The sequence below is a fragment of the Hypomesus nipponensis genome, chromosome 19 (genome assembly GCF_054491055.1).
Source record: "Hypomesus nipponensis isolate SF chromosome 19, ASM5449105v1, whole genome shotgun sequence".
Taxonomy (NCBI): domain Eukaryota; kingdom Metazoa; phylum Chordata; class Actinopteri; order Osmeriformes; family Osmeridae; genus Hypomesus; species Hypomesus nipponensis.
The window spans coordinates 14252331-14270369 of NC_140379.1; the positions used below are offsets into that span (position 1 = coordinate 14252331).

At 40.9% G+C, this 18039-nt stretch overlaps 5 protein-coding genes across 14 annotated transcripts; 2 read left to right on the forward strand and 3 right to left on the reverse strand.

Annotated features, from left to right (window-relative positions):
- Positions 1-19: 19 nt before the first annotated feature.
- On the forward strand, positions 20-3420 carry LOC146247164 (uncharacterized protein F13E9.13, mitochondrial). 4 transcript variants are annotated; one of them, XM_084681751.1, is made up of 7 exons: positions 20-231; positions 339-423; positions 780-862; positions 1115-1295; positions 1392-1542; positions 1656-1783; positions 3152-3420. In XM_084681751.1, exons 1-7 carry the CDS (start codon positions 199-201, stop codon positions 3340-3342), a joined length of 852 nt encoding a protein of 283 aa, XP_084537877.1. In that variant the 5' UTR covers positions 20-198; the 3' UTR covers positions 3343-3420. The 4 variants fall into 4 exon arrangements, with proteins under 4 accessions (XP_084537877.1, XP_084537881.1, XP_084537880.1 ...); XM_084681755.1 differs by having other exon boundaries at positions 20-205; XM_084681754.1 differs by having other exon boundaries at positions 20-423.
- Positions 3421-3462: 42 nt separating this feature from the next.
- On the reverse strand, positions 3463-6604 carry LOC146247165 (uncharacterized). 2 transcript variants are annotated; one of them, XM_084681757.1, is made up of 4 exons: positions 6461-6604; positions 5105-5278; positions 4743-4887; positions 3463-4611 (listed from the first exon to the last, which is right to left on the reverse strand). In XM_084681757.1, exons 2-4 carry the CDS (start codon positions 5244-5246, stop codon positions 4383-4385), a joined length of 516 nt encoding a protein of 171 aa, XP_084537883.1. In that variant the 5' UTR covers positions 5247-5278; positions 6461-6604; the 3' UTR covers positions 3463-4382. The 2 variants fall into 2 exon arrangements, with proteins under 2 accessions (XP_084537883.1, XP_084537882.1); XM_084681756.1 differs by having other exon boundaries at positions 4743-4911.
- Positions 6197-9089, forward strand: LOC146247166 (protein C19orf12 homolog). Of its 3 annotated transcripts, none has more exons than XM_084681760.1 (4): positions 6197-6215; positions 6998-7107; positions 7738-7927; positions 8179-9089. In XM_084681760.1, exons 3-4 carry the CDS (start codon positions 7768-7770, stop codon positions 8442-8444), a joined length of 426 nt encoding a protein of 141 aa, XP_084537886.1. In that variant the 5' UTR covers positions 6197-6215; positions 6998-7107; positions 7738-7767; the 3' UTR covers positions 8445-9089. The 3 variants fall into 3 exon arrangements, with proteins under 3 accessions (XP_084537886.1, XP_084537885.1, XP_084537884.1); XM_084681759.1 differs by lacking the exon at positions 6197-6215 and adding an exon at positions 6592-6773 and having other exon boundaries at positions 7558-7927; XM_084681758.1 differs by lacking the exon at positions 6197-6215 and adding an exon at positions 6594-6773.
- Positions 9090-10412: 1323 nt separating this feature from the next.
- plekhf1 (pleckstrin homology domain containing, family F (with FYVE domain) member 1) lies at positions 10413-12327 on the reverse strand. The gene is made up of 3 exons (XM_084682315.1): positions 12209-12327; positions 11682-11920; positions 10413-11467 (listed from the first exon to the last, which is right to left on the reverse strand). Exons 1-3 carry the CDS (start codon positions 12265-12267, stop codon positions 10860-10862), a joined length of 906 nt encoding a protein of 301 aa, XP_084538441.1. The 5' UTR covers positions 12268-12327; the 3' UTR covers positions 10413-10859.
- A 1871-nt stretch (positions 12328-14198) lies between these two features.
- Positions 14199-16803, reverse strand: pop4 (POP4 homolog, ribonuclease P/MRP subunit). 4 transcript variants are annotated; one of them, XM_084681517.1, is made up of 7 exons: positions 16308-16803; positions 15893-15963; positions 15543-15766; positions 15269-15346; positions 15039-15121; positions 14820-14921; positions 14199-14737 (listed from the first exon to the last, which is right to left on the reverse strand). In XM_084681517.1, exons 1-7 carry the CDS (start codon positions 16315-16317, stop codon positions 14601-14603), a joined length of 705 nt encoding a protein of 234 aa, XP_084537643.1. In that variant the 5' UTR covers positions 16318-16803; the 3' UTR covers positions 14199-14600. The 4 variants fall into 4 exon arrangements, with proteins under 4 accessions (XP_084537643.1, XP_084537645.1, XP_084537646.1 ...); XM_084681519.1 differs by having other exon boundaries at positions 15893-15945; positions 16308-16798; XM_084681520.1 differs by having other exon boundaries at positions 15039-15100; positions 16308-16790.
- Between the last annotated feature and the right edge of the window lie 1236 nt (positions 16804-18039).

The window sequence follows — 18039 nt, forward strand, 5'->3', positions numbered from 1 at the left end:
TCTAAGCGGAAGTCTTCGAAGTACCGCGTGGCTACGATGACAGATGTAAACAAGGGGCTGTAGTCCTGTAAAACTCCCTCGACTCCTGCTATTAAATGAAGATTACGAAAACATACTAGACATAGGAGACTGTCATCCTCAAAACTCAACTATTGAGATAATACAAACAAGTGGGCTCGGGGCGCGCTTTTGCCGGACATGAACTGTGTGCATTTAAGTACCATGTACTTGGTCAGCTAGCTGGTTCTATCCCTTTTTCGAATGATGCCGGAGGTTTAAAGACTATCCAAACTGTGTGATTCAGTGGAATCATCTAATTGTTCTGTGTTTCTGTAAAGGAAGTAGGAGGACGAGGTTGTTTAAAATCTTTAAGGATTTGGTTGTCTGCTTGTCAACCGATAGGCCTACGACAAAATTGCAAAGGTATTATGATCAAATGTTTATGATTGTGGGCTTGAGGGCTACTCCAAAGCATTCCCCAATGGAGAGAAGGAGAAACGCTTGGACACTATCTGTAAATAGAAGCTTAAACTTTGACCAGTCACGTGGTGCTGTTGGTAAAAACGTTAGTTTGCTTGAGACAAGATCTAGCCACAACCTCAACAGACGATCTAGCTAAACTAAAGAAGAAGAAAAATGAAATTTGTGGAGTTGTTTGGTCGTCTGAAATCTGTGGTCATTGGAATGGTCCATGTCCAAGCCTTGCCAGGTAGCTATGTGGAAAAACAAATGTTATCTGAGGTTGTTTTTAGCAATCCTGTTCATATTATGTGTCATAGGAACACCTTTGAGCAGCATGGCCATCCCCCAGCTTGTTGCCGAGGCATGCAGAGAAGCAGAGATTTATCACAACGCAGGGATTGTAAGTATACCTTCTATATACTAGCACCAAAACCCTTAATATACCGATGCAAAAACAATGTTTCTAGTGTAACAGCACTGTGTTGTTCTACAGTACATGAAACATCACACAAACACCTTGTATGAGCATCAATAGATTTAGGGTTGTGGTAAGAAATTAAATTTTGTTTGAGGCCTTTCACAAACCATAACCTTCTGTTAATATTATTATATAGTGGGTGTATTGGTTTTGATCTATATCTATACCTAACAGGACGGGCTTATCATTGAGAACATGCACGACATCCCATACTCCTTCTCTGTGGGGCCAGAGGTGTGTGCCTCCATGACGGCTGTGTGTGATGCAGTGAGAGCCTCCTATCCCTCCCTACCCATGGGCATTCAGATCCTGTCTGCAGCCAATCAGCCTGCTCTGGCTGTAGCTCTGGCCTCAGGTATAAAACACCAGGCACAAACATCACCTTCTCCCCATGCATTTAAATGTATTTTTAAATCAGTGTATCATGATGCAGTACACATATGTCCTCCAGGGTTGGATTTCATACGGGCTGAAGGGTTTGTGTTCTCCCATGTGGCTGATGAGGGAATTCTTAATGCCTGTGCTGGTGACCTGTTACGATACCGCAAGCAGATAGGGGCTGAGCGTGTGCAGATCTACACCGATATTAAAAAGAAACACAGGTGAGCTGACACTCACAAACATTCAGGGTTTAAGATCCTCTGTTTAAAAAAAGGTAACTATACATTCCACATAACTCTATGCTGAGTTTGTGTGTGTGTGTGCGTGTGTCCAGCTCCCATGCCCTGACATCAGATGTGAGTGTAGTAGAGACGGCCCGAGCTGCAGAGTTTTTCCTCTCTGATGGCCTCATCATCACTGGAACGGCCACCGGGCTGCAGGCAGACCCAGCTGAACTTAAAGGTATATGGGCTCCTCTCATCACCAACATTTGAAATGTGCCAGAGTCGGGATAACATAATGTTTTTTGGACTAAGATTTTCCTTTGAAGACCCACCTATTGAGGATCTCTGTCTGTAAAAAAAGTATTTATAGTGATGCTGTGTGCCTCACTGACCACCTGAGGTAATTTCTTCTCTCTGACAGGAGTCTGACAGACTCTTGTCCTGTTAGCGAGTTCACAGTGTGGATGGTTGTCATAGTTGGAGGAGGACAGCTATATCAGTTTACAAGATCTACATTCAGAGCTGAGGGCAGCAGACACTGAACACAAGCATACGTTTGAAGCTTAACACTCTGCCATGTCATAAAGCCGGGTGTGCTGTATGCCTTGACATAGACATACACATAACCACATCAATAAGACATGCAAACACTGTCTGTCTGTCTCTCTCACACACAACAACATGCACTGTCACAGACAGGCACCCTTAGGCAGTAGTGTATTGGTAAGGGGGTCACTATGACTTTTAACCCCAACTAGCTCTAATTAGATAAATGTGTCTAGATATTTTACATGGGTTTACGGTAAGTACTCTTCTCAGAGTTGGGTATACTGTTAATCCCCTTTCTCTGAGGTGGGTATAGGCCATATATGTGTGTATACACACTAGTACACCTCTGCCTCCAAACAATTATATAGTTGCTTTTCATACACCAGTGGCACTGCACAGTGCTACCTTCTGCCACACATGATCAGTCTGTAAGTTCATTTGAACTGGTGGTTTAGCTATCCTTATGCCCATGGAGCTTGCGAGGCTGGCTGCCGGCCGCATAAAGAGCAGCTTCGTCTGGGGAGAGGGACCGTCTCTCTCCCAGACCTGGAGAGGCCTGGCTGGGCCTGGGCACACATCATGTCCATGCCTGCCTGCCTGCCCCAGCCCTGCCTGGCTAAAACAGACACCAACACCGGCTGCTATTTTTAAGTTCAGTTTCCAGATGGCTGGGACACACTCACATAAGGCTGTCAACACAGCCATCTAAACACACACACTCACATACACACTCACACAAACCAGGCCAGACTGAATGTCACCCGACCCTGCTGCCTAGTTTGGAGGTCTGCCTGCAGGGTCCCAGTACAGTTCCAGTGGGCTTCAACTGTTGGTATGGGGGCTTGGGCTGGGTCCAGTGGGCGAGGGTCTGTGGTTCGTCAGATGGCTCAGTGTGTCTGCCAGAGCCCGGGACTCTCTCTCACTGTCTTCCTCTCTCTTAAGCTTCATCTCTGGAAACAAAGGGTGGACACCATCACTAACTAGGATCGCAACTGTAGGATCAGATTTACATTTTGTGGTTTATGTATGCTTCCTTTTTCTTGTGTGTCATTCACAGATGTTGCCCAGTCTGTAAAGATCCCAACTCTGATTGGTTCAGGAGTAACCTTCAATAATGTTGAAGACTACCTGGATGCTAATGCAATGATCATTGGCTCTCATTTCAAGAAGGGAGGCTACTGGGCCAATCAGGTAGATCCAGAAAGGGTGAAGAGATTCATGGAGAAAATTCACAAACTGCGACTCTGAAAGATTTGTATCAATACCAAAGTGCAATACATGCAGTTATTTTTTAATATGTGTTGGAATACATTCATAATTCCAAAAGTGTTGTCTCCATTATTTTGCAAAAAGAGATGCTGTCAACAATTTAACAAAACAAATTTATTTCATATTTTTTTCCTTTCATAAATATACCTGATACAAAAGAACTGTATTTACAACTGGACTTTTATCTAACATGAAGCATGTGACAAACAATCACTGCAAGCTCTACTAAACTAAAAGTTATAAAATAATGTACTTGATACAAAACATTACAATCAGTGATTGATATTTCTTAGATGATGTATCGGCACCTTATGATATTACAAATAGTAGCAAAATTGAGTTTTGTTGTTTCATGGTGTGGTCACAAACTCAAAATCACAAACACTTGTTCATACAGTAAATACATTCAATCTAAGTCACCCCAATAGCATACTTTCGGCACATACAATGTATTCCTTATCACTGAAAATAATGGATGCAAATGTGCTATTGCCTAATTGCACATTGAAGTTATTGAAATGTGTACCAGTGCCATTACAAACTGTATCAAATGTCAAATAAACATTCCACACATAACATTCTAGAACTACTCCTCAGGACATTTCCTGAACTCAGACATGTTTCAACTTAAAACATTTCTCACTAAACCATATTACAGGCTTTCCCTTATTGGGAGTAGTTACATGATAGCTGACAAGTCTGGAGGGAATGGCAGGCTCAAAACGTCACAGATAAGGGTTCGGTTTTCTCAGTCAGAAGTGTTCTAGGTCATCAAATCATACAGATAAAGTTCCTGAGGTGTAAAAACGATAAATAAACCTGACTGAATTAGAGATGACCTTGAACGCACGCAGGCCAGACCTAAATCAAACACAATTGGAAATCCTTTCACATCCTTTGGGTTGAGCCCTGGTGTGGTTTTGTAGGTTAACAACGACCACTCAGTTGTTCTAACACAGGTAAGCATTTGACATGATTTCCTATCCTATTTGACAGCTCTGGCGCTGTTTATGCAAGTCTCAGTAGTTGAAGAGGCGCTGGCTGGGCTGTTTGAAGTGGCCATAGCGTCTCTCAGCAGGAGAGAACCGCGTCTTGGCCAGGTTCTGCCTGTGGAGGGCACTCCTGGTCAGCTTATTGTGCCCAGGGAGGGGCCTTGCTCTGTGGAGGGCCAAGCGGTGGACATGGCAAGGCAGCGGGGAGCCCCAGGCCGCCAGCCTCCAGGACACATGCTGCTTGATGGACACAGGCCTGCGGAGAGGTGCATTGTCGGTTAGCTGCCTACCGTGCTTGATAACAACTATGGTGTGTATGTGCGAACGCACATCTCACCTTATTGGATTAGTCAAACTGTATTGGGCCCTGACGGAATGCAAACTGACCTAGGGCAGTCTTCCTCGTCTTCATCTGAGTCCAGCAGCTCATCCTCTGTGATTCTGCTTCTCATCTGGTAGACAGACATGCTGGGGTGTTCAATCAGCATGTTCTCCAGAGGGTCCACCTCAGGCTGTTCCAGTGGGACGTTCTCTACAAAAGTCAACCATGGAATCTCTATGAGCAAGGACAAGGCAAGTCTATTATGTTCATAGTCACTGCCACAGGGTGTTAAACACTGTGGCTTCAGGTAAAAGTTCCAGAATTCAAGATTGGTCTTGAATTATTTAGTTGTGTTATTTAGAGAATCTGAGAGACAAGTACTTTGAGACCATCAGGGAAAAAGGCAGAGGCACAGATCAGATTTTACCTTGAATCCTGACGATGACCCAACCTCCCTCCTCAAATTCCACCAGGTCATTATAGGTGTCATCCACATTATCACTGGAGGCTGTGGCATCAAACTCCTCTTCTGCGTTACCAAGGAGATGGGCAAAAAGCTTTCCAAACATCCTGATGTCTCACTTGTCTCCCTTGCTGAAGTCTGCAGAGACAAAGATAATTTCATCTTGAGGACAATAAAGGTACTGCACTAGGCATTCACTGGCCTTATCAATCCATTAGCCATTCCATTTGGAAATCCAAATAATTCAATATAAGGGTACTTTCTCTCAAATTAAATGATATAACCAAAACTACAACTACAGATTAGGAATTAATGGAAAAATAGTATTGTTTTTTATATCAAATACGTTTCATAATAGCCTACATTCATCAAATTAAATAACTCCCTAAAATAAAACTAATCCAACCCTTTTTTTATATTGGTCTGTCGTTCCATAACTTGTGTGATTCTTTGACCTTCTGTACTGTGCTAATGACCCTGAGAGCACAGCAAAGGCCACAGCTGTGGTCCAGGAACAACAAGCCCCTAGGAGGCCCTCTGCTGGCAGGGAAATCCTGTGCCCTGAATACACCAGCAGCAAAAGTTACATTTGTCTAGATTGTTGATTCATATGTTTTCTTTAATCGTTAGCATGGGAGTTCCAATAACAGACTATTTTCATTATATGTAAATTATCATATCTGGTTTGTTCCAGCAAAAAAACGAACGTATTTAAAATATCAGTAGTAAGCAAAATAAATACATTTACTTCAAGTTTAAATGCTAAACGTTTTATAAAGACAACTTCTGCTGAAATAAATAGCTGTCTATTATCCAATGCACCGATATGTAAAAAGTGTTTTGATACCTTTCACTGTTTATTACAATATGTCTGTTTATCTGTATGTTTGTCTGGACTCTCTACTTAAACAACTCAGCTTGGTAACAACGTCACATCAGTAGCCTACCCCAGATCGTGACATAGCCTAACACTAAATATACCAGTAGACTCCTAACCGTTTTGGAAACCGACGGCTAATTTATGCTTTCATATCATGATGACTTCCATCAAGGGAGTAAACTGAACTATTGTCGGGTAATTGCAAAAATGTCATTTTCACGCTGTCACATTTAGACCCATTATACAAGACTAGGATATTCAAAATATGCATTGTATTATTATTTTTAAATTAAGCAATTGTATACTAAGACGTAGGATCAGAAGCGATCTGAACAGGCTACCTAGACAAAACAAGAACAATAGACGAGAACAGATCGAGTAGGTTTACCCTCTCATGCCAAAGTGTGAACAAAGTTGTATTCTATTATTATTTATCTTACCCGAGAAGATTAAAATAAATTCGAATTAGTTTTTCGTGATGTGTCGCCCGGCTGCTTTTAGAATAACTATGTAACTGTTCTGATGTTATGATTTTCAAAGTTGTTTATGAACATCTTGTCCCAGCCCTGAGTAACGTCACCAAACCAAACACACCCCTCAGAAGGCGGAGCGTCACTCCCGTTGGGAAACGAGCTTTCCCTGCGGACCTTGCTGAGTAGGCTATAATGACGGAAAGTTAACATAAACTCGGGCCATTACGATCATGTGTGCATTGCTAACTTTGAGGAGGATACATCTAGAAGTATAGTTGATGTAAGACCTGTGAAGACAACACATTTGCATTTCATGTGTTTTTACCGTTTTCTAGATTTAAACAACCGAGGGCAGCTAATAGCCTATACACACTAGCAAGGGAGGACGTTAACATAGAAACATTGTTTCAGTTTTTTTTTCGAAATTGTGCTTCTCATTGTTATTATTTTGTTTCCAAAAGAAATGTTAACAGCGAAATGCAATGTTCTTTTCTGTTCTATCAGATTCAGAACAGGAAGTAGAATGCATTCCCATCAGTCATAGCGGTGACAAGTTTACTTCAATTTGAATTGGAAATCAAAAATCCCTTGGCTCTGTTATCGAGGCAACTACGGTAGGAATTGGATCCCAGTATTTTGTTATAATGTAAGGTCTTATTGCAGGCTAATGCAATTATGTGTTTTTAAAATCGCAACACATAAGAAGGCGGATGTGGCTTTTAGTTCTCTCCTTTTCGATTTGGACTTCATATAATTTATTAATAGAAAAGTATTGGGTTTAAAGCCAAAAGCTAGTTTTAGTAGGTTAACTAGCCTACTTTTCATTAGTTGTGTAGTAGGTATTCTGAGGTAATTTCATTTATTTCATTCAGACTCATTCATTGAGACCAGTATATGAACATCCTTAATCACACATATTGTGGTATACACATTATTTTGAACTCTTGTATCTTTTATTTTCTGCTTGAAAAAATTAAAATGTTATCTAGTTCTTTCTCATATTATGTACAATCTATTGTGTACCCTACACTGAAACAATGTTCCTTTCACTTTTGGTATCTCAGCAGTTTTGATGATGGGCTAATGGCAGTTTATTGCCAACAGATGGCACTCTCCACCACTGGGAAAATGGAAAACTTAGTGACAGGGGCCAATCATAGAAAAATGATGCTTTATTGCTCTTGTGTATGACAAATGTACCATTTATACTAGACTGTCTGTTCTTTATCTTTGGTGTGTCCCAGGTAACTGGGTGATCTTCTGTGACCGTAGTGATGGCGCCCCGTATGGATGATGTCATGCGCCTGTGCAGTGACCTGTCGGCCAACCGCCAGATCAAGGTGGCGGTGAAGAGCTCTGCCAAGGGCGCAGTGGTGGCCGGAGGATCTGCATTTCTTGGAGGTCTCGTTGGTGGGCCCCCAGGGATTGCTGTGGGTGAGGAGCTAATCATTTACACATCTCCATGATCACACCAACGAATTCCCCCAAATAATGGCTGCAACACCTCCTGCACATCACATGGTGGCGCCATATCCCTTTTCTGAAACCAGGTCAGGGAGCCATGAGTGAGTGCATTACGGCCTGTGTTTATTACATCGTCTGACTACTTTAATGTCTCTTTCCTTGTCCATTCTATTTCTCTCTCTCCTCTTCCTCTCTTCCTCCATCCTGTTTCTCCCTCCTAGGTGGTGCAGTGGGGGGCATGCTGGGATGCTGGCTGACCAGTGGTCAATTCCGACCCCTACCTGAGATCCTGAACGAGCTGCCCCCCCTTCAGCGGCAGAAGCTTTACGCCGACATCATGGCTGTCCTCGGCTCGCTCGACTGGACAGACGTAGCACAGCTGGTTGCCTTGGTGATGGGGAATGCCACGCTCCAACAGCAGGTGACGGCTGCACTGCTTAGCTACGTTACCAAGGAACTGCGGGGGGAGGTGCGCTATGGAGACTGACGCCTGTTGGATGAGCCAAAATAGAACTTCCAGAACAGACATACAATGTCTGTATGAAGGGACAGAACTGACATTCTTTTGTGTTTTAGTGGTGGTGGTGGTGGGGAAACAGGGTTGCTATGAGACAGGCAGGGACTTTAAACAGTTACACAACCATATGGTTCCATCTTGCAATGAGTAAACAGGAACTTTTCCTACGTACTATTTATTGTAGAGTAATACAAATCATGCTTCTGCTTCACTATACTTGAATATGTGTAATAAAGAGACTTGGACAAGTCTCAGTGGTACCAAAGTGGCCTTCGATCCAAGTAATATGTCAACTTACACAATTCCTTTCATTTGAAACTTCCAACACAGAGCCTATATTAAGTGTTGAAGAAAGGTTACCACAGAATGTAGAAGTGTGCATATTATTAAAATAATCAATCTGAAGATTTCTTAAAGAGATCATTGTAGGCAGTGTGTGATTTAGTGTCTTGCATGCACTGCATGTGTATGAACAAATCACTATTGATATTGTAGAACTCATACAGTGAATGTGGGGGGGAAAAACTTTCAAACTTGATACCAGCATTTGTTTAGCCCTTTGTATAATCATGATACAAGTTGATGAAATAAAGTTAACAGGTGTCAATTATGAAATGTACTGTTTTGAGTGAATTTATTGTTAATCCGTTGCAATCCAATTTAGAAGAACATAAGTGAGTAGGCAATTATCAGAATGAGGAAATGACCTAAACTACAAAAGAGTCCTTCCTGAACGTAGGTTCGAAGGTACTATTACACAATGTTAGCTGAAAAACACAGGTTACACCTAGCTTGATTCTGCCTTAAAAAATAAGAAAAAATCAACCCACTTAAATGCTGAATTAAATAAACATTGCACAATATCAACAATTTTAGTGATGTAATTAATTTCTCAATTAATGATATGACTGGACTAGGTGTTGATACTGCTGCTGTATTGTCTATCTATACATGTTGTACGCTAGTTTAGTGCCACTACTATTTCCACTGTCCGGGACAGTGTTGTCAAGCTGCAGGCAGCTGCTTTAACCACTTTGACCTAAGCCTGCTTCCAACATTGACAACGACATACTGTAAGCGTAGATCTACTGAGAAGTTTACTCCTTCTACATTTTTGGAGAATCTTTCAAAACACTAATTTCCTTGTTCCCTTCGTCTTCCATTACCTTGAAATACCAGTCTTGCAGTTTCATCATACCTGCTATTTTCTTACAAGCACACATCTTGACAGTCAAACAGGTTTAAATTAGATTATACTATGTCACAACTGTCACAGGCCTTATTCAAACTCAACAAAGAGCTTGTAATGCCATTAAGTCTCTAGCTGACCTTATGATTGTTCACCAAGCACATTTGATCAAACCAAAGCCATTAGGTTTCTCCAAGATCTAACCTAACAACCGCACATCCTCTGCCGGCTGGAAATGGGCTATTCACCATATGGCAAAAAACAAAAAATCAAACTACTGAAAACACATAAGTCCTTCTAATGCATTTACAAAGGGTAGTTTCTATAGTTATGTCATGTAGTGGAATGACACTGCTCATCAGGTTTTTGGAAACGTCCTTCGAGAGCCAAAAATGTGTTGACAAAGTTTCCAAATGCAAGGACCAATAATAGACTAAAATGGGGGGCATGTTCGATCAGACCATTTTCGCAAGAGATGACTGATTGATGAAACCTACTTAAGATATCATATTTCATGTGTCACACAGGAGAACTGAATTGTTTGATTGATAACATTGTCTGAGATAGAAAGGTCATCTTATAAGTCCAGGAGTCTCTGTCTGTGGGTGTGTGTATGTGTGTAGCATAATTATCTTGAGAACTGAGGTGTTTTGATCACCAGCTGCATTACAGACACAGACTGGGCACTGCACTATTTTGTCCAAATGGATGATAATCATCAGACACAAAATACACATTTTCATTGTATTTTAATATGTTGTTACTATAACAAAGTGCATTTGATCAATAAGGACATCTACAGTAATACCGTTTTCATCATAGTTGTCACCTACTGTTAATATTACATAGAAAAAGACAGACTGACAGCAGCTAGGATTGTAAAAACCGTAAATACCATCATGGGTAAAAACAACTTCAAATGTAAACAAAAACTTATGATACAATATAAACAGTGGGTTTCATCATTATCAAGAGCTTTGTAAATGACTTCAATCTAGAATAGTTCTCATAACAGTAACATCAAGCATAAGCTATGACTGAAGATAGAGTTTGATATAATGTAAACAATCAAAATAAACAGGTTTCTTCGGAACATCTTCATGACCTTTGATCTTAAGATATAAAAAAATAATATATACAAATCTCTGGTAGGGCACTTTTGTTCACTACGTTATTAAGTTCAGTCATGCACATTGTCACGTCATTGCTGGTCTCTCATGATCAGGGTTCAGAAAAACATATGTTGAAGTGGAGTGGAGCTGAGAGTCTACACAGTTACTGAGGGCACGATCCTCCATGCTCTCCTCCTCATCGCTGGAGGGCTCATACTCCGGAGCAAGCTGATCGTCTTCGTCAGAGCCGCAGTTCATCCCGTCACTGTCACCCCTCGGTCGCAGGTGTTCCTCGACCCCCTGGTCCTGGAGATTGAGGGTACACCGCTTGCAGATTCTGACGGGCTTGGAGGAGATGTGTGGGAGCACGGCCCGGGCCTTGGAGCAGGGGTTGCACACGATGAAGCCACAGGATCGGCAGTGGTGCCGCCTGTGAGTGATATTAAACTTGCCAAAGCAGCGCATGCATATGGCGGACGCCCGGTCGGGGATCCAAGTGACGGCGAAGGCGTTGCTGGGTTTGCGGCCAGCCTTCTGCAGCCACTTGGTCCGGCAGTCCTCGATGTGCTCCATCCAGGCTTGCTTCTCCTCAGAGGAGGTGGCCGACACGAAGAAGGACTTGCGGGGGGTCTTGATCAGCCACTGGTTTTTCATGTTTAGCCCGTCCTCCAGATCCTCCAGTTCAATGTCCTCTGAAGAGGGAGGAAGAGGAAGGAGGGAGTCACAGGAGGGGGATGACAAACAGGAGCAGGGGAAGCAGGCAATAGTGAAGAAGTCACAATTAGTAACAAAATGGTGTATTGGAAAAATGGACCAATCTTATAATCACTGGTGTCATGCATTCCAGGAAAATAAGGAGGCAGCCCAGAGGCAGCCCAGGCTGTCCTATCTTAGTAAGAGGCTCACCTAGGTGGATGATCTGCTGCCTCTTGTTCCAGCGGCCGTTTAATATGATGCTGCCGTAAACTAGCACATCGTTGAACAGGAAGAAGGCTCTGGGCTTCGGCTTGTGGCGACACAGCTTCATCAGCCTGCCCTCTCCAACCAGGACTCGACCCGGGTTTGCTAGGGGCTTCCCAGGCGGGCGAAAGGAGTTCTCTACAGCCCGAATCCTTTCAGAGTTCTCCTGGTCCATCATAGTAGATCTGCAAAATATATAACCTATATTGATGCAAATTCTTCAAAGGTTCACTATGTCTTCTATTAATAAATAAAAGAGTTTACAAATTACAAAAATGTAAATATACAAAACATTTGCAATAGTAATCCACTGGGAGCAAAAACCTAAATTTAAAGCACAAAATCTTTGAATGATCATTTAAAGTACAGAAAACCTAACACCATTATTACCCAGGCTATTTGACAACTAACAGTAGATACTGCTAACAATTACCCATGTGTTGCAGTTAGGAACAAAATACTGTTCGTTTTACCTTGGTTTCCTTTTGATTTGAGTATCTTCTTTTAGTGTTGCTGTCTGCCTGTCAGACATCTAGAGAGTAGACAGTGAAAGTATCAACATGTAAGAAATATTTGTTCCTCTAACCATGAGGTAGTTCTCTTTTATAGGCTGCAGGATTGCATAAAGGGAGTTTCACTGACACCAATCCAGGAAGGGGTGGAGCTGATGCGAGAAATGGTGAACTTGTCTAACTAGTTAGAAGTATAGTGCAACTGTTGAGCCAAAACTGCTTCAACCATATTAAGAGTTGTGTTGTTTAAGGCTCAAATATATCCTATGTGAATGATTCCCAGCACATATCTTTAACATATTTCCCCCAACAATACTGTACATTAAAGTCCAAGTAATTTTGTGCAGTACACTACTTTCATTATATTTAGTAATTACACTGGGATGCACTACTCATAGCACAAAAATAGCAACATTGTAATTTAGTTCACTATGTGATACTGATATACTTGCAGGACATCCTAGCAGAAAATAAGTATATGGTCAGTAGTACATTCAGGGGACCCTAACATGAAAGAAGGGTTAAGCTACCAAAAGGTCCTAACCAATTCACCACAGAGCAAACAGAGCAAACAACCCCTCAGTACACCGTCTATTTCTGCTACTTTACAAAGAAAAAAACTGTCATAAAAACTACTTTTTTCATGTCATTTCCGAAGACACCATGCCTGACTCCATCAAAACAAGAAGTAACACCTAAGTTGTGCTAAGTTCCTTATCAATCATGTCAAACTGTATGTTTCTGTTTTGTAGGGTTCACAGGAGAGACTGCAATGTGATTGTAGGGTGAATTTGGGTAATCTGGGACATTGGGTAATGTGGGACACCTAAACTCCAGAGTATTCTTCCCTGCTATGACAATGTCTAGTCCACAGAACTATGACTCTCAGTTTAGCATGGATGTTATGTGACTGAAATCACAAAACGTGATTGGTGTGGTCACAGAAAGGGTCAGGGCACTAGTTCATCAGGAAACTCAGATGAGAAAATTCATGCAAAAAATGTAAAAGACCCGAATTCACCCTACATAACGATAGGGTTAACAGCATACACAACAGAGGAAATTCCAAAATCATAAATCTATCTTTGGAAAACATCACAGCTGCATAGTAGAAAAGCAGGCTGGACAGGATACACAACTATACCAGTTACCAGAATGAATGTGTATTGTATCTTTACAGGTTGAAAACCAACACCACTCTAAAATTGGCATAGCCAAACAGTATAAAGAATGGGATTCACTTCCATCTGCATTTTCTCACTGGAGTTAGTGGTTTTATGTGTTATGAAAGGCTATTTAACTATTTGTTGAAAAGGTGAGAAAAATTTAATATTATTTGTAGGTAAATAATGACGTTTTGCCATATTCCCATTGATTATTCCCCATTCTAGAAATGCATTGGACTGTACTGTACAGTACATCCACGTGTACTGTAAGCCTACTGCTATGACTTCAACAGATACATCAAAAAGTTTCCAACAAGAGAAAGTCACTTTTTAAAATGAGGAAAAAGATCACACACAGACAAGGAATTTACTGTGACAGGAAGGCGCATTCATCAAACATATAAATCTTAAATAAGTAGTGTACAGGTCTAACTAAAGAAACTAGGGCTAAAATATGTAAAAACTTTAGAATAAAATATAAAACAGCTATACAAACACAAATGGGGCAACATAGTGCAAAATGGCAAGGTGTCTTGTGCAGATAAAGTGATGTGTTAAAGTCCTTTGCCTTTTTGAAGAGGCCTGCAGCGGATGGGAAGGAACTGTTTTTGTGGAGTGAGGTTTTGTTTATAGATGTTTTGTTTCCTGATAGATCACAGCCTTCTGCCAGAAGGGAGTGGTTCATGTATTTACCAAAACAACAGGCCAACTCAATAAGGAAATTCCCACAAACTAACATCACACCATTGTCCCCGCAATCTATGAACAAGGCAGTGTTCAAAAAGTCATTGAGTATTTTATGCTTTATTGTTGCATTCACATACAGCATAAGACAAGGACATCTGTGTGATATTTAAGTGTCTGCATCAACCTCTTTTGGACAAAATATTACATTTCAACAAAAAGGCTCCACACTGTGACAATGAAGAAAATCTCTGAGTGGGGAGGGCAAGTTTGGACCTGTTATATTGGTTTGAATAATAAAAAATAAAAATAAACATCAACATTGGAACTGCTGTGTATGTGACAGGCCAGAAACTCCTACTAGCTGTCCCTGATATGATGCAGGGTCACCACCCTGAGACCTCAAGAACAACAGCCCTGAGAAGAAAGCATCTCTTGTCTTCTTCTTTTTATAAATAGCAGAATTTGTGTCAAGCTGTCGTTGAAGTACTTTATTTTCTCCATCACAAGTCTATAGTTCCCTTAACTTTGAACTTCTTAGCAGAGCGTTGACTGGAGCGAAGTTCAAACTTGCTGCCATAAATGTGGGACACAAAGCCATTGATCTCCACTGCAAACACACTGTTCCTCTTGGGTATAACTGGAGGAGGAGAGAAGAATGGATCAGGGAGAAGCAGCACCTGTAAAACAAGCGATGAACTGGAATCCATGAGTTCACTAACCTTTCAGTCGGTCTTCTTCAGTGATGATTTTGAAAACGTGCTTGAGCTCCTGAACCAGGATCCCAGAGGTGCCAACGTAAGACGGACACTTGGACCGAACCACTGTGTGTCAGTACAGCACAAGAACAGTGAACATCAAAGAAAAACACATTTATCTCACTCGGTTAATCGTAGGTTGGAGTGCTCACAAACGATGTGACACACGTGCACACGTGTTACCTGTCATGATGGCCCCGTGAAAGTCAGCCTTCAAAAGCCTTTGCTGAATTAACTGTGGGTTGCTGCAACAGAGATGAAAACTGCTTCTTGACAAGACACAAATCAATATGAGACAGCAATCCAAATAATTTTTACTTCAAGCACACACAAACACCTTTGAAAGAATGAAAGTGAGACAGCAAGGCAATCTTGAAAGTAAGAGGAATATTACAGTTATCAAAGATTCTTACCTATTTGGTTTTAATCCATTGCACAGGTCTACAATGTACTGTTTCCATAGTCCATGGAGAGGCAAGAAAAGTAGATATCTATAAATTAGAAGTAGACAAACATCTTGAGTACAGTTTGACCTAATATGATTATTATTTTTTTGTACCTTTGGTGGTATTAAAATTAGTCACTGCAGAAAACATATGTTCACAAAAAACCCCATTGAGTTTCAACATTGAGAAATGTGTCAATATACCAATTTTAAGTGTTTGGTTAAAAGGTCAGTGCACTAACTTCTGATGTTCTGGCTTTAGCTGAAAGACTTTCATCTCTCTCCTCTGTCTGGCATTGAGCCCCTTAGCTTTCTTCGTTTTGATCCTCGGAGTCTTTTGTTTTCGGTACTCTAAAATCACTGCTTTGCGATTCATGTATTCTTCAATCTGCTCCTGATTCTTCCCTGGAAGACTGTTCTTCAGAAAGGCATTGGTGAACTTGTCTGCCTGACTTTGAGTGACAGACTGGAACAAAAACACACCGACTAATTGCATCAAAACTTGAGTAAATGGGGGTCAGTCGTTCTGCCTACGGTTGGCAAATACAGTGTTAACTTTACATGATAGAAAGCTAGCGAGCTAGATACTCACCTGGATGCAAAGAACTTCCCCTTGGCCAGGAGGTAGACTGTCCTGCACGATACCTTTAAGTTCAGGAAACTCTTAACAAATAGAAGACATTTGGCAGGGGACATGTGCTTGCTAGCTAGCTAAGACAGGCTAACTTAGCACTAGCTTCCCACCCTTGTTAGCACTAAATAAAATAAAAAGCAGCCACTAACATAAGTTGCTTTGTAGCTAGTCAAGCTAGTATTCTCTTACACTAGTTATACCTCGGATTGGGGTACTGTTACCTACTGTTGTGTTGTTCGTGTCTACTGTCTACAGTACAGTGACTACAGTTACGCAGGCTAACTACCGAGATATGATTATTTAGCTAAGATAGAGCTTCCCAAATACACTTATTCCACTGCTCTTGTGTAAAGGTGATTTTAAGTATACTTACGCTCCTCCATTTTGATCGAACTGTTTGTATTGCTCCCAGACAATGTTATTATTACTCGCTCTAGCTAGCTACGACTATTAATATTAGAAAGTCAACGAGGCATTTCTTATGCTACTAGCTAGCACTAGCAGAGTTAGCACTAGCTTACACACACAACACATGGATCTCTAATTATAACGTGGCTTGTCAGAAAATCAAATCAAGATTTCCAGATGTATCTAGTCAACCTATAAATGTGGCATACATATACATCAATTTAGCAAATGGAATCCACAAAATCAGTAGTTAATTGTTTGGTAAAAAATTACAGGTTGACTGATCTATTTCACAGCGAAACATTATCCCACCAGTCCGCTAGGTGGTAGTGTGACTCCATTGTATATATACTCTCTGACACCGAATGAACGAACATGACGGATTGATTCAGTCATAGTTGATGTCTGATCCGTTGTAATTCATCATAGTACTAGTAGCCTACATTTTTCCAACTGTAAGGCAGGAGAAAACACTCAGTTTTTAGAATACTTAGGAAATAGTGTATCAGCGTCCATCGGAACTTCCTGGTCTCACGCACACACACATAATGGATTTAATAGGGTATGTATAATAGCCCCTAAAGGTGGCAACGATAGTTCTGGTGTGACAAGTGAACAGAACATAACGAGATCCAAATCCAGAAATAGAAAGAATAAGACTTTCTTTTTAATGCCCTCGTCAGAGATAATAATTTTAATGCTGAATGAATCCAAAGAATATGCAAGGTTCTCTAACTGCACACTTGTCTTCAAGATATAATTAAACATAAAAACTATGGATTTACGCATCATCACGTCATTCTCACATGGAAACATTCATCAGCATGAAGCATATCGGTTAATGATGGATCACTTATAATCAAATTTATTTCAAACTAATTTGTTCTTAGGTGTTGGTATATTCTATTGTCAGAACCATTGCTCAGTGTTCTTAGCAATTAGACCATGCCAGAGTAATTGATCTGATCTTCACATCTGCACAATTCCCCAAAGCTGACACATTATTATGGTATCGAGTAGCTGCTGGGCCATGCCTTGGGTGACAGTGATATTAAAACCCGCCCTCACCCTCAGGTCACCTATGGTCACCTCACATTCCCATGGAGCCACAGAGACCAAATCAATGACAGCCCCAACACAAATCCAATTATGTTTATTTATTTATTTATTTATTTATTTATTTTTTAACCTTGTTCTCAAAACTGCATTCTAAAAATAAAAAATCCAGCCTGAGCATTTCAAGTCACAGAGTGCTTGGCATTATGTGGATAATCAAAACTGATACATATATTTTTTTTATTAGATGTCTTTGTGCTATGTATACCATGATTCCCATGTCAGTAAAGTTATTCCCACAATTACAAGGATACAGACATGATACCCTCTCAGTGTGTATGCCCCGTGGGCTCATGTGTTTACGTTGTCTTTGAATGTGTCTGTTTGTGTGGTGGAGGATAGATGAAATCAAAGGGAATTGAAGATGTCAATATGTTTGTATGGACAGGAGCCTGAAGAGAAGCAGCGTGTGCTTTCCTTTTGTCAAAGGGACCATATGTCTGCCATTCTTTAAAGTAGCTAATGAAGGAATATAATTTTAAAACGTTAAATCTGTTCCAGTGCCAAAATATGGTATTTTGTGTGGGTTGGGGCCTCTGGAGATTAATGGACATATTTTAAATTATTGTTATGGTTTTAAT

Bases quoted from the DNA above. Each gene is read 5' to 3' on its own strand.
- plekhf1 (XM_084682315.1), bottom strand. From the start codon at position 12,267: ATGTCTGACAGGCAGACAGCAACACTAAAAGAAGATACTCAAATCAAA. The intron at 11,921-12,208 runs GTAAAACGAACA...TATATTTTGCAG, and splicing joins CAAATCAAAAGGAAACCAAG to ATCTACTATGATGGACCAGG. The intron at 11,468-11,681 runs GTGAGCCTCTTA...CTCCCTCTTCAG, and splicing joins GCAGCAGATCATCCACCTAG to AGGACATTGAACTGGAGGAT.
- LOC146247165 (XM_084681756.1), bottom strand. From the start codon at position 5,246: ATGTTTGGAAAGCTTTTTGCCCATCTCCTTGGTAACGCAGAAGAGGAG. The intron at 4,912-5,104 runs GTAAAATCTGAT...CCTTGCTCATAG, and splicing joins GGTCATCGTCAGGATTCAAG to AGATTCCATGGTTGACTTTT. The intron at 4,612-4,742 runs GTCAGTTTGCAT...ACCTCTCCGCAG, and splicing joins GACGAGGAAGACTGCCCTAG to GCCTGTGTCCATCAAGCAGC.
- LOC146247166 (XM_084681760.1), top strand. From the start codon at position 7,768: ATGGCGCCCCGTATGGATGATGTCATGCGCCTGTGCAGTGACCTGTCG. The intron at 7,928-8,178 runs GTGAGGAGCTAA...TCTCCCTCCTAG, and splicing joins GCCCCCAGGGATTGCTGTGG to GTGGTGCAGTGGGGGGCATG.
- LOC146247164 (XM_084681751.1), top strand. From the start codon at position 199: ATGAACTGTGTGCATTTAAGTACCATGTACTTG. The intron at 232-338 runs GTCAGCTAGCTG...GTTTCTGTAAAG, and splicing joins ATTTAAGTACCATGTACTTG to GAAGTAGGAGGACGAGGTTG. The intron at 1,296-1,391 runs GTATAAAACACC...TATGTCCTCCAG, and splicing joins GGCTGTAGCTCTGGCCTCAG to GGTTGGATTTCATACGGGCT.
- pop4 (XM_084681517.1), bottom strand. The intron at 15,767-15,892 runs GTGAGTATCTAG...TTTTTGTTCCAG, and splicing joins GGGAAGTTCTTTGCATCCAG to TCTGTCACTCAAAGTCAGGC. The intron at 14,922-15,038 runs GTAACACGTGTG...ACTGACACACAG, and splicing joins TCACGGGGCCATCATGACAG to TGGTTCGGTCCAAGTGTCCG.